We start from the raw sequence: 14,438 nt of genomic DNA, 5'->3' as shown, positions 1-14,438 counted from the left end.
ATCCTATTTCTTGGCATATTTAATCAGAGGAAACCACTGATGGAGGCACGGAAATGGTTACAGCCATTCTGGAGGATGTAGTCCTATCAGCTGTTAAAGGTAAAACTTTCTTATCAGAAGAACCTTTCCCAAGTAAACATATATATTTATCCAGCTTTTGCCTTGTGCTTTTAGAAGTATGGAATGCCTTTTTCCTTGAGAATTTATTTTGAGATCCACAGATGTTGTCGAGCCTAGTGACGCCTGTAATAGGAGCATTGTCAGTACCCTCCCGTGTACAGTAACACCTCACTTAGTTGTCCTGGTTAACATTGTTTTATTGTTACGTTGCTGATCAATTAGGGAACATGCTCAGTTAAAGTTTTGTAATGCTCCCTTCTGACGTCGTTTGGCAACTACCTGCTTTGTCTGCTGCTTGCAGGAAGAGCAGACCGTTGCAGCTAGTTGGTTGGGGCTTGGAACCAGGGTGGACCAGCAGCCCCCCATCAGCTCCCTGTTCCCCTAAATTCCCTGTGCAGCAACTGCCCAGCAGACTAGCAGTTGCAGCTGTCCCTCCCCCCCCACCATGTGCTGCTCCTGCCCTCTGCCTTGGAGCTGCTCCCGAGACTTCTGCTTGCTGTGTGGGGGGGAGGAAAGGAAGAAGGGGGCTAATGTCATGGTGTCTGCCTCCCCCCCTGCTCCTGCACCTCGCTTACCCCATCTTCCATAGAGCAGGGGGGACATACCAGGTCTCAGGATGGAGGGAGCTTGCAGCAGCTGCCTTCTCAGCAAGCTGATCTAATTAACAAGGCAGTGTACTTAAAGGAAATGTGCATATCTCCATTTCTGCTGCCTTGTGTAGAGAGAGAGTTAACCTTTGAGAGCTCAGCCAATTGCTAGTTCATCATTTAGCAGTAAGGGAAATATCCCACCCTCTGACTCCTGCACCTCAACCAAGCTTCACAATCATCACTGTGTACCAGTATTAAATTGTTTGTTTAAAACTTGTACTGTGTATGTGTATGTATGTATAGTCTTTTGTACGGTGAAAAAAATTTCCCTGGAACCTAACCTAACCTAACCTCATTCACGTTAATTCTTATGGGGAAATCGGATTCGCTTACCGTCGTTTCGCTTAAAGTCACATTTTTCAGGGATATAACTACAATGTTAAGTGAGGAGTTACTGTATCACAGTAACCCTTCCTCTGGCTAAAGCTGAGACAAGCTCCCTCTAGCCGATTAGTGCTGCTCTTGTCCATCAACCGCAAGAGTGTCACCTGTGCACCCTAAGAATTTGTATGACATTGATATTTTAGTGAATTTTTATTGCAAGTATTTATTTGGGCTTTTCGTCTTTTAATTTTAAGTGGCTGAAGAAAAGCATGTTGCAACTGAAACAGCTACTCCCCCATCTGAATTAGAAGCACTGGATCTTGCCCCTGCTGGTGGTATTAATGAAAATGTACAAACGAATGGAATTCCAGATGACAGACACTCTGTCTCCTCTACGGATAATCTGGTAAAACAAAAAACCTAGACTCTTGATTTTTCTTTTGGGGGAAAAAGATCAATCAGAAAGTGTGCAAAAGGACAGCATTTGGTATTGTAAAATTGGGTGTGGAACAGTATGTTCTTAATTTTTGCTTTGCTACCTGAAAGTTTTCATTATAAGAGCACGAAAGTAAGATCAGGTTGCATTGTTTTCATATGAGTGCTGTGGTCTGAATAGTGATAAAATAATCTCATTTCTGAATGCCTGTAGATATTAATGTATCTACATAGTTAGTCTGTTTCGATACCTGGATCCTAGTGGCTTTCAGTTTTTCATCTGACAGTTTGGAATTACTTCTTTTTGATAGGTAACTTGGAAAAATAACCCTTTCAAATATATAGTGAGTTAGAAGGGGCTGTAAGAATAAAAATTAAGCGCACTTACTTATATTACTAGCATCTTAGGGGTTGTCTAAATGAAGATGTAGTTCGTGTCAGTCTGGGCTGTAAACATACCACACACTATTTGCCATGCATGATGTCCATGTAGACCCTGGTGGCCCACACTAAAAGTTCCCTAGTGTGCTTTGATCTACTCCAGGGAACTTTCAGTGTGCAGCAGCAGTGTCCACACAGACACTTAGTGACTAGCTGGCTGTGCAGAGTAGATTTACGCCCCAACTTGCCACAAACAAAGTGTTTAAATAGCCAAACCCTTAGATTATTGAAACCGAGAGTTTAAAAAAGTCTAATTTGCTCTAGTTGCGTGGTCTTTTACATTTCTCACACTGAACAGTGTAAACAAATTAGTTTCACTTTGGGGAGTTCTTGCATCATGATGCTGCTTTGGTTATGAACACTGCAGACAGATGACTTTGTTCTTTAAACACAGATTCCACTGGAACTTAAAAATAAATTATTGCATTCCTGCTAGCTTGTGTAAAGATGACTTTTTTGTTGAACTAAAATTTGTGGCTAAACTTCGCTTTATGGTGACTCTCTTTAATTTTTTCATCTTATCAGTTGTTGTAATGAAGATTTGATGTAGTGGTTCTTTGCTCATTAGGAAACAGATGTACCTGGATCTCAGTCAGCTGCCAAATTCTCCCATATCCTGCAGAAAGATGCCTTCCTTGTGTTCCGGTCACTGTGCAAGCTTTCGATGAAACCGCTTGGTGATGGACCACCAGATCCCAAGTAATGAGCTTATATTTACTGAGTTGTATGCTCTTCAGATAGCTATTTTTAGGAACAAAGGGAATCAGATTGTCTAGGTACTTCATAGGACAGCCTTGGTCATCCAGAACTCCCAGTTACACCCCTGTTTTGAATACATTGAGAGATCTCTTTGCATTGAAAATTCCCTGTATGCACACCTTCTTACTTGGATAAACCAAATAGCAGAGAGATGCAGTACTGCAGGAAACCATTATGCTGTAGTTCATGTGGTCTCAACAAAAGTTCCCTTAGATATAGTATCTCTACAGATCTGTAGAAAGAACTCATTCTGCGGTTTGGATCCTATGCTTTAATGCAACCAGTAGGAGTAACTGACCCAATCCGATGGGTTGCAAGCATCTAATATTCTCTAGAAGGAGAAGAATCTCCAAGGTAAGAAGGTTGTTATTCCCTAGCATTCTCAGCAGAGAAGTCAAGCAAGCTGTTATCTCTGGAATGAACTGAGGTAGTGCTCATTTCACTTGGCCTGGAGAGTCACTATGACTTACACGTGTGTGTGTGTGTGTGTGTGTGAGAGAGAGAGAGAGAGAGATGAAAGTAACCTATTTTCTTAACGATAGTCTTCTGCTTTCTTCCCCAGATCCCATGAGTTGCGTTCTAAGATAGTGTCCCTCCAGCTGCTTCTCTCCGTATTGCAGAATGCTGGTGGAGTATTCAGGACACATGAAATGTTCATCAATGCAATCAAGCAATATCTTTGTGTAGCATTATCTAAAAACGGGGTTTCTTCTGTTCCTGATGTCTTTGAGCTATCTCTTGCCATCTTTCTCACACTGCTTTCAAACTTTAAGACCCATTTAAAAATGCAGATTGAGGTAAGAGTGCTTTATCTTCATTTTACCTACAAATGTTCTGTTAACTCAATACATTTTACTAATAATGCAAAGCAAAGCACAATACTTTAAAAATTGCTGCTTCAAAATTTTGCTTTCTTTGCACCTGGAAGTACTACTTCCTTTACAAATTGGATATGCATGAGATGAAGACTCTCTTCCAAGTGAAATTACTGTGTACAAATGAATATGCTCATTTAGCATGTTTTTTTTAAAATTCTTCAGTAGAAAACTGCAGACATTGTATCTTTGTCTCATTTGCTGTGCACAGGTGTTTTTCAAAGAGATCTTCCTGAATATTTTGGAGACCTCCTCAAGTTCTTTTGAGCACAAATGGATGGTGATTCAGACCTTGACTAGAATTTGTGCAGGTATATAGTTATAAAAGTTACCTGTTCTTCACAATGTAGAAATAACTTTCCTTTTGGTTTGACAATGATCTGGAAGTACTGAAGGCAGCTAATATCAGAGTAGTGGTAGCTTTAAGTGTGTGTTCTTAGAGAAGCATTTGTCTTTTAATTAAAAATATTTGAATCAAGAAATGATGCATAAAATAACTGTGCTCTGATATCATGGTGATGAACATGTTTTAAAAAACATACTTTCCACCTATTTTTTTTTTAAGTTCTATATCTTTGGATTTTAATACTCTGATTTTTCTCATTTTTAAGATGCTCAGTGCGTGGTGGATATTTATGTTAACTACGATTGTGATTTAAATGCTGCCAATATTTTTGAACGCCTTGTAAATGACTTGTCTAAAATTGCTCAGGGACGGAGTGGACATGAGTTGGGAATGACACCTCTGCAGGTGAGAGCAACAACGTTGGAAATAATATAGCTCTGATTTTCCCTTCAATGCCGCCTTCTTTAAATAATGAGTACCACTTAGTTCGGGGGTGGGCAAAATACGGCTTGCAGGCTGGATCTGGCCTGCCAGCTGTTTTAATCTGGCCCTTGAGCTCCCACTGGGGTCAGGGCTTGCCCTGCTCCAGCGCTCCAGACAGGGAGCAGGGTCGAGGACCGCTCAACGCAGCTCCCGGAAGCAGCGGCATGGCCCCTCTCCAGCTTCTATGCGTAAGGGCAGCCAGGGGGCTCTGCTCTGCATGCTGCCCCCCACCCCAAGTGCCCCCCTGCAGCTCCCATTGGCCAGAAACTGCACCCAATGGGAGCAGCGGAGGCAACGCCTGCAGACAGGGCAGCATGCAGAGCTGCCTGGATGCGTCTCCACGGCGGAGCCGGGACATGCCGCTACTTCTGGGAGCTGCTTGGGGTAAGTGCAGCACAGAGCCTGCATCCCTGAGCCTCTCTCTATGCCCCAACCCCCTGTCCCATCCCTGATCCCCCTCCCACCCTCCAAACCCCTCAGTCCCAGCCTGGAGCACCATCCAAACCTCTCATCCCCAGCTCCACTCCAGAGCCTGCACCCCCAGCCGGAGCCCTCACATCCCAGCCCGGAGTCTCCTCCCGCACCCTGAACTCCTCATTTCTGGCCCCACACTGGAGCCCATACCCCCAGCCAGAGCTCTCATCCCCTCCTGCACCCCATCCCCAATTTTGTGAGCATTCATGGCCCGCCATACAATTTCTATTCCCAGATGTGGCCTTCGGGCCAAAAAGTTTGCCCACCCCCGATTTAGTTTTACTTGTATAGTGTGCAACGTGGCTACAGTTGGTTTCATTGAGAGTCACCTATAACTGTCACCGGGGAGGTCATCCTATTGTTTCATCTCCTAGTGAATTTAGTTGATTGAATGCCCAATGATGATACTATATTATACATGTTCAGGCCACTCTTTTTTGTTGGGGGTGCTAAGGGAGAGTTAACGCTTCCATGATGTGAGGCTTCTCCCTACTTCATCACTCATGTGACTGAGTCATCTGACTTTCTTCTCTGGCTTACCCCAAGAGCAGTAACATTCTGGGTTACAGTACTTGCATTGTGTGGAGTCCATGACTTTGACATCACCTCTTCATCACAAGCTGTGTTTTGTTTTGTTTCCCCCCCTCTTTAAAATGGCACTTTCCTAGCCGTAGAGAATGATGGGGCATAACAATCATTCTTCAGCGAGTGCAAAACTATCCTTCCAATATTGACCCAGAGCTATGATAACCTATTGCTTGCGAACTGTAGTGCTGAAAGCAAATGGTAGGGACCACTCATTCCTGGAGCTGAACACACCTCTTCCCTCACAGTCACAGATCCATTAACACCATCCCTCTGCAATCCCCTTGTTGACCAGGGAATGAAACTGACTGAGGATTTATAGCTTGATTACCTGCCTGTCAAGTAATGCAGTGCAGCTCACTTACTGGGATGCACCGATTTGCTTTATTTGGAGAGGGTCTGAATTGTAAATCCTTTTGCAGCTCTTAGTAGTAGCATTTAGAAAATATGAGTGTTATTTACAACAATATTTCTTGCAGTTACAAGGATTAAAATTGGTGATCCCTGATCCAGGACTTACTATAGACAGACCTGGGCCAATGTCAATAAAACATTGCTAGATCAAAGAACTGAAGTAGCTCTGTATTCCTGCCCCAATGATATCCTTGCCTTAGTCTCTTCTCCCATTCTTTGAGATCATGGTAACAGCAGGGAAACAGTCCACTTTATCTCTGGAAACACTGCTTTATCAATAGTTGCATATAATATGGCTCTCCAACGGAAAATACTAAAACTGTTTCAAGCTTTAAAAAACCCCACAAGTTGTCATTACTGGTGTCTAAAGCTAACAGTAGTTCTGTACATCAGAACAGCTCTCCTCTACTATTAGGTCTCTCTGAGGTGCATTTGTTTCTTAAGATTTTATGGGTGTGATTGAACTAGAGAGAGAGAATTTGTTGGCTTGTTCTCTTCCTGCTTTAGATGTATTTTGTCTCAGCACAGAAATTCTAAATGTTAGTATCTAGGACTTGACCTGTCCAGTGTAACTAATTTTTTTTTCTTCTTTCTTTTCTGCAGGAACTCAGCCTGCGGAAAAAAGGTCTTGAATGTTTGGTTTCTATTTTAAAGTGCATGGTCGAATGGAGCAAAGACCTATATGTGAACCCTAACCATCAGGCCAGTCTTGGTGAGATTTTCCACCCCACCCTCCAACTGTAGCAAAATGCATTAAAATGTGGATGTCAGTCCAAATGTGTGTCCAGCAAATAAATAGATGTATATCACTTTTTATGTACACCTTTTTGCTGCTGTTATAACATTAGCAAGAGTGCTGTGTGTTTCCATAGGAAACAAATAGAGGTACCTGCCCTGAAGAGCTTACAATCTAGATAATGGACTTGACAAAACACTCTCTGAATGAGGAGGATGGGAAACAGAGCATTGGTTACAGAAATATGATTTTGTGGTTATTTGGTTAAGCATAAAAGTCCTATTTCAGTAAACCATGTCGTCTTTACTCTGCTTTCTGTTCCTGGTGTGTGATCATCACTTCTTTGGCAAATCCACTGACAGGGTTGTAAGCTACTTGAGACATAGATTTCTTCTTTTTTTTTTTTTTAACAGCCAGCAAAACTTATGGAAGCTTTAAGATTAAAAATACAGTGTACTTGGTAGACTGAGGAATATCAAAGGTCTATGAAAAGCAGTGTGTCTTGTCTACAAACTGATTGATAGTTCACAGTGAACATGAGGAAAGAACATGTTTACAGATATTTCTTTTTCTATTTAAAAGCTGAGGTTCTAGGAGTTGAGCAGGAGACTGAAAAGGATAATTCTTATGTGCACTAATAGTGTTTGTAGGCCCCAGGAATTCAAATAGAGTTTTAAAAAAAACACACACAAGGTAAAGCCCTCATATTGAGTAGTGTGCTAGCCAGCTGTCCCCCGATCACTTAGGTGGTGAAACTGGTGCTATTGTAAGTAGGAATAGCTCTTCTTCTGCACCCTGTATACCCTTCTTTACTAGGTGGAGGCACAGAGATCTTTCCTCCACTCTTCTCCCTCACTGCTTCGGGAAAGTGGCATGGGGCATAAGATGCCCTTAATGATTAAATGTTTGGTGGCTGTTTTGCTGGAGAGAGAGGGGTCAGATGCTTTAAGAAGGGTGGGTGTGTGTGTTTGTTCACATGCTCATTGGGGGCATGTTGGCTTTTCTCACTGATCATTCTTATGCTTCTTGCACTCTTCGCCTACCTGCAGGTTCAGATAGACCTTCAGATCAGGAAATGGGTGAAGGTAAATGTTTGGAGACTGGAAGAAGACGGAGTAGTGTGAGTTCCTTGGATTCGACGGTGTCCTCAGGAATTGGAAGCATTGGCATCCAGACTGCTGTCCCTGATGATCCTGAGCAATTTGAGGTCATCAAGCAACAAAAGGAGATAATTGAACATGGGATAGAATTGTAAGTGGATTGGCAAGGAAATAAAGGCTAACTAGTGTAATGTCTGTCGGATGCGACTTCACTATTTCTGATGTAGTCACTATGTATTATAGGAACCGTGTTTGTTCAGTTTAAAGGAACACTTGTCATAATAAAGTAGCACTGACAACTAAAAATGACACTTCCTTCTGAAAACCTTTGTCTACTGTTGTCACGAGCTAACTCCTGAGGGGTATGTCTGCGGCTGACCTGGGTCAGCTGACTTGGCCTTCAGGGCTAAAAATCGCAGTGAAGATGTTTTGGGCTCAGGCTGGAGACAAGCTTTGAGATCAGTCCCCCACATAGGTGTCAGAGCCAATGCTCTAGCTTGAGCCCAAACATCTACGCTGCAGTTTTAAGCCTTGCAGCCCGAGCCCCGTGTACCTGAGTCAGTTGCTCTGGATTCTGAGACTTTACTCAAGGGGTTTTTATTGCGGTGTAGATGTCCTCGAAGTCTACTGTAACTAAAAGGAATTGGGGGATTATTTTGTTCACTCTGTGCTCTTGACACAGCTGTGTGGTCGTCTCCTTTTAGGCTGACTCAGCCACAAAGGAGAGGAAACTTTTAAAAAAAAAAAAAAAAAAAAAAAAAAGGTGATTGTAAATTACTAATTGGTTTGGAGCAGGTGTAATATCAGACTGCTCTTTAATTAAAAAAAATGGGTTAACGTCAAGTTGGCAATGACCCTTTCAAATTGCTATATTTAAAAAAAATCTTCTTTGGTTGTATTACTAATGAAATCTGAAATTCTGCAAGTGCTTTTGCCTTTTGTGCTCTTGTGTTACACACACACACAGCTGGGAGAATAAAATGATTGGTCCAAATACATTTGTCTTATAATCAATTTAAATTATCCTGGGTATTGCCATGCTTCAAATGCTGTAGAAGGGTGTTCCCTTTTAAAAACATCCAAACACGTGCACAAACCTCCTTAGAACTGTCCTTATTTTATGAAAAAAACTTCTATTAATAGCATTTGGAAAAATCAGGTTTTTTTTTTTATTAACCTAAATTTTCTTGACATCCTTAATTCTAAAATAGTGGCCTTTGAATATACCACATAATACGCGGGATGGGATGTCTAGTGTTACCTAGCTAATGCATTAATCCTCCACCCCACCCCCCAAAATAAATAAATTAAATAAAATTCCGAGACGTCTTTTCTTTACTTCCACCTTAAAGGTGAATAGTTATGTGATTTTTTTTTTTTTTTTTAAATCCCTTCCTTTTTGTAAGGGCTCTGCAGATGCAAGTAAACTTTATGCACTATAGTGTCTTGGGAAATGGTATTCCAGGTGTAAGCTATAGCTTTTCTGCCTCTCATTTAATTTTTTTTATATTCTGTCTGTATGAATAGATTTAACAAAAAGTCAAAAAGAGGAATACAGTATCTTCAAGAACAGGGCATGCTTGGCACTACAACAGAAGACATTGCACAGTTTCTGCACCAAGAAGAACGTCTGTGTTTTGTAAGACTGAATGCTACTTAAGCGATTAATTTGTTTTACAAAGATATTCCTTCCCTCTCCCCAGCAATTCAGCTGTTGCTGCTTTCATATTCCGTGCCACCTTACTTTAATTACTTTTTTATGGCAGAGAATCTAATGAAGGTTCTCAACTCCCTCCCCCCAGGTTAATCTCAAACCACTGCTGCACAGTGGTGCTGGAACATTTTTAATAGGAGGGGTGCTGAAAGCCAGTCCCCCACCCCAGCTGATGCCGAGAGCAAAGCCCTGGGTGCCTGCGCCTATGCCTCCGCACCATTGCTCCCAATTTACATACTCCTTTTAGGCTCTTTGCAGATCGTTTCTTTTGGCAGTGGAGGACTGGGTGGGAGTCCCTTCATGCCTACTAATGCTGCTTTTTTTAGATCTGCCAGAAGAGCTTCTTGCTGGAGCCGGTTATTTTACAGCATTGACTTTTAAAGGTGGTGTTAATGACCCTTAATGGAATGTTGTGACAGTTGACCAGACTTGACTTTCCATATCCAACAGTGGCTCTGCTTCTCATGAGCAACATACCAACCTTATTATGAAATTTACTGCAGTGCAACTGTTATACAATAAGTTCATTGAAATAGAAAAGGGAGAAGATACAGTTAGTTTGATACATAATATTCATAACAGTCTCTCTTGTGTTTAGACCCAAGTTGGAGAATTTCTAGGGGAGAGCAGTAGATTTAACAAGGAGGTGATGTATGCCTATGTAGACCAGCTTGATTTCTGTGGGAAAGACTTTGTCTCTGCTCTGCGTATATTTCTGGAAGGCTTTCGGTTACCAGGCGAAGCTCAGAAGATTGATAGATTAATGGAGAAGTTTGCGGCTAGATACATTGAATGCAACCAAGGGTAACTTGAAACATAATATTGGATAAACTGTCTTAGGAATGGTACCTTGTTGGCAGCCGTAGGCAGTAAAGCAAGGCATGACTCGTGCTTGCCCCACAAGGGCAAGGCACATTGCAGGGATGTGTGAGGGCAGATTGTGTTGCTGTTGTCCATGTTATACCTGTTCTATAGCTAAATGGAAGACCCGTGGGACGTTCCTGTAGGCAGCTGCTAAATCATCATGAAGTCTTGAACAGTAGGTGTGGCAGTATTGGCACTTCAGAGAGCACTTTCTAACAGGTGCATGGGATCTAATTGAGCAAGAATGCTTCAGATACTGCATATCCTATTTATCCATGTTGTACTTAACCAGTTCAACAAATTCAAAGTTTTGTGAGCCTTAATTGTTTGTTAGTGAAAGATAAAAAATCTTGTTTGGTAAGTAATGTGTCTCTGTGTAATGAGGCATTTTCCCACCTGCCTTCAGCCAGGCAAATCTGCATGGATGGGCCAATTTGTGATAATATAGACCATTTTACTCTAAAACAAATTTGAAAATGCAATTCTTGCTTGAAAACTTTGACATTGTCTGCTTAAGAAACCAGACTTTATCAATTTCCACTCCCAGATCAGTCACACATCACTGTTTTTAATAAAAATTACTATATTTAGAAAGGAAACCTGGATGTGAGTACACTAGTGGATAAATCTTATTCTAATTGCTTGTTGAAAACAGTGGAAAAAGATGGAAAAATAGTAATGAATAGCGTTTATTTAAATGCCTTTTTCTGTAATCTTGTAAATGTATGGCTTCACAAATTCTTCCCTTTCCCCTTCATTGGCCTTGCTGTAGCTTTCAGTACATATTAAGCAGTAGCTGGGCTAATTTTAAACTTATTTTACTATAAAAGGCTAAAGTATGAGATTTCTTGCCAGGCTATACTGTGTCAGGAGTGTGTAATGCTTCTGAACTGCATCTCTTCCCTGCATGCGCAGAGAGAGCTAATGGATTGAAGTTCTAGAACTCTAAAACTTGTTTCTCTGTTTCAGGCAAACCCTATTTGCTAGTGCTGACACTGCCTATGTTTTAGCATATTCTATTATAATGCTGACTACAGACTTGCACAGTCCCCAGGTAGGGAAAAATCACTATAGAACTGTTACAAGTGCTCTTCTCTAGAATTTGTTCTCAAAATTTGACACCTGAATTTTTATCTCTCTCACCTGTTGACAGGTAAAGAATAAAATGACAAAAGAGCAATATATTAAAATGAATCGAGGAATCAATGACAGTAAAGATCTGCCAGAAGAGTATCTGTCCACTATCTATGAAGAAATAGAAGGGAAAAAAATTGCAATGAAAGAGACAAAAGAATATGCAATTACAACTAAATCTACTAAGCCAAGTAAGATTTCATTAGAAACTCAATATGATGCTCAGAGTGGATTTTTATAATATCTCGTATTCAAGGATTAACATAAAATGCGTTAATTCAGCTTAGCCTTTGTGTACTTCACACAAGTGTTGGCAATCTGGGTACCACTTTATCCAATGCTGAAACATGGCCACCGGTATGTGGCCACTTCCATGTAAAAGCTCCTAGCACCACTGGACTTGGTTAAAGAGAAGAAGTGAAGAATGCTGTAGCTATTTGAAAAAGAAGAGGGACTTAAGGGAGGCAGAATGTAATAATCTAAGTTGGCACTTGGCTAGGAGAAAAGAGCTGACAGTCTTCTTCAGAGTTTTATGTGACTATCTCATGTTGTGCCATGTTTAACAATGGCACCTCATAGTTCAGAGAGACTGATTTGCTGTTCCTAAGGAGTTTGCAGTCTGAGGTGATAATACAGGGAGGGCTTAGCAGTTGGCAACATCATTAAAGTCACTTGAAGTTAGGTGACTTTTCTATACCTAGAATAGATGAGGACTTAAATAATATGTCACATCCAAATGACAGCACCTCCAGCTGCACTGTACTTTTAATAGCATATTGGGCAATTAATGTAGTGCTAACTGAAGGAAGAGAACCAAGTACCAAATCGTCGGCACTACCTCCTTCAGTGCTTGCGTGCTCCTTCGAGGTCTTACATTCAGGTATTGACTCTCTTTATCTTGAGAGTTAACTAGGTCACAGTCTGAGGTGCTATGGCTGCAGGGATAAAGAAACAGCACTGATTATTTTAATAGGCTATGGTTATGTCTACATTACACAGTTTTTAGTGACATGGCTGTGTTGCTACAACTGTGCCGCTAAAAGTCGTGCAGTGTAGCTGCTGCTTGTTGGCTCTCCTGCTAACAAAAAACATTCATCCCCAGCAAGTGGCATTTGCATTGTCTCCAGAAGCACTCTCCTGCCGAGAAAGCGCTGTTCACACTGGTGCATGTCGCTGGCAAAATTTCTTGTCTTTCAGGGTTGGTTTATTTATTTTAAACACGTCTGAAAGACAAAAGTTTTGTCATTCAATTGCCAGTGTGGACATAGCCTCTGTCTACACTACCACCTATGTTGCTCAGGGGAGTGAAAAAGCCACCCCTCTGAGCAACATAAGTTACCCCAACATAAGTTCTGGTGTGGACAGCTTCTCCTGGTAACATAAATGCCCCCACTCGTTGGGGGTGGATTAATTATGTTGACGGGAGAGCTCTCTCCCATCAGTGTAGAGTTGCTACACTAAAGATCTTACAACAGCACAGCTGCATCAGTACAGTGGCGCTATTGTAAACTCTCTAGTGTAGACATAGTCATAGCCATAGCATCTGTTTTGCAAACTTAAGACTTTAAAGCATTCTTAGGTAGTTCACATGAACTAAATGACTTAATAAAATACGCCTCTGGATTTTACTTTTTTCTATGAAGCAGGTCATAAAGTGTGAGACTGTTAAGGGAAGAGCTGTATAACTACCATATATGTGGATTGTTGTACTAGACATGGTTGTGTTTTTTGTTTTTGTTACCCCAAGGCTTACACTTTATATGAAAGGCAAAGTCCCATGACAGCATCTTAAGTAAATCCAAAAGCTTCTGAACAAGCTTGCTTAAATTGCAATCTCTAGATAAAAATTAAAAAATCTCCTTTCAGCATCTGATACCCAGAACTAAGGAATTGAGCCTGATAGCAAAAATACATATAGTGATGCAGGTTTTGTGGTGTTCTTCATAGATGTAGCCAATGAGAAGCAGCGGCGGTTATTGTACAACCTGGAGATGGAGCAAATGGCTAAAACGGCTAAAGCCCTCATGGAAGCAGTAAGCCATGCAAAGGCTCCTTTTACTAGTGCCACTCACCTGGATCACGTCAGACCCATGTTCAAAGTGAGTGAATGGATTTCTCCGTCATGTATCTTTGTTAGGGCATGTAATCCTCTTCAATCCATAACATGCCTCGTTGAGAGCTGTGATAACTGAGCCATAGAGTGCAGCAGTGCATCTCTTTTATGAAGGTGTCAATATTCTGATGTGACTAAAAGTGTTGCATTCTGCCATGAGAGTCTCTGGCTCAGGAGTGTGAAGAGAAGAGCTGGGAGTACTGGAAGCAGAAAAGGGTCTTATTTTTTTTTATAGGGGATGTTAATATACTCTAAATCAGGAGTGGGCAAACTTTTTGGCCTGAGGGCCACATCTGGGTGGGGAAATGACGTGCAGGGCCACGAATGTAGGGCTGAGGCAGGGGGTTCGGGTGCAGGAGGGAGTGCAGGGTGTGGGAGGGGGTGTGGTGTGCAGTAAGGGGCTCAGGAGGAGTGTGGGGTGTATGAGGGGGTTCAGGGAAGGGTGCGGCATGTGGCGGGGGCTCAGGGCAGGGGGTTGGGGTGCAGGGGGGGTGCCTAGTGCAGGAGGGGGCCAGAGAGGGGGTAGGGTTCACGAGGGGTTAGGTGTGGCAGGGGGTTGGGGTGCAGGTTCCGGTCCTGGTGCTGTTACCTTGAGCGGTTCTGGGATGGCAGCGACATGCAAGCAGGCTAAGGCAGCTCCTTGCCTGCCCTGGCCCTGCTACCACTCCTGGAAGGTCAGTCCAGGCCACATGTCCCTGCGCCCCTGGAGGAGGTGGGGCAGAGGGCTCCATGTGCTGCCCTGCCTGCAGTACTCTCCTAAAGCCCCCATTGGCCATGGTTTTCCCATTCCCGGCCAATGGGGGCTTGTGAGAGCGGTCCTGGCAGGCCGAGGGCAGCGAGCGGAATCCTCTGCCCCGCCTTCCCACCCCAA

General features: G+C 42.3%; 1 protein-coding gene across 1 annotated transcript in view; it reads left to right on the top strand.

Moving 5' to 3' along the window:
• Window positions 1-14,438, top strand: part of ARFGEF2 (ARF guanine nucleotide exchange factor 2) — a 55,860-nt gene that overhangs the window by 21,257 nt on the left and 20,165 nt on the right. The window contains 13 exon segments of the mRNA XM_032767374.2: window positions 28-99; window positions 1,349-1,500; window positions 2,539-2,669; window positions 3,292-3,526; window positions 3,816-3,915; window positions 4,216-4,355; window positions 6,510-6,618; window positions 7,692-7,893; window positions 9,270-9,381; window positions 10,055-10,260; window positions 11,290-11,374; window positions 11,474-11,645; window positions 13,402-13,557. Of these exon segments, the coding sequence (XP_032623265.1) occupies window positions 28-99; window positions 1,349-1,500; window positions 2,539-2,669; window positions 3,292-3,526; window positions 3,816-3,915; window positions 4,216-4,355; window positions 6,510-6,618; window positions 7,692-7,893; window positions 9,270-9,381; window positions 10,055-10,260; window positions 11,290-11,374; window positions 11,474-11,645; window positions 13,402-13,557 (1,872 nt within the window).

Source organism: Chelonoidis abingdonii, chromosome 14, assembly GCF_003597395.2.
Source record: "Chelonoidis abingdonii isolate Lonesome George chromosome 14, CheloAbing_2.0, whole genome shotgun sequence".
NCBI classification, from domain to species: domain Eukaryota; kingdom Metazoa; phylum Chordata; order Testudines; family Testudinidae; genus Chelonoidis; species Chelonoidis abingdonii.
Note: the sequence above shows the minus strand (reverse complement) of the source record. Positions and strands in the feature narration are given on the sequence as shown.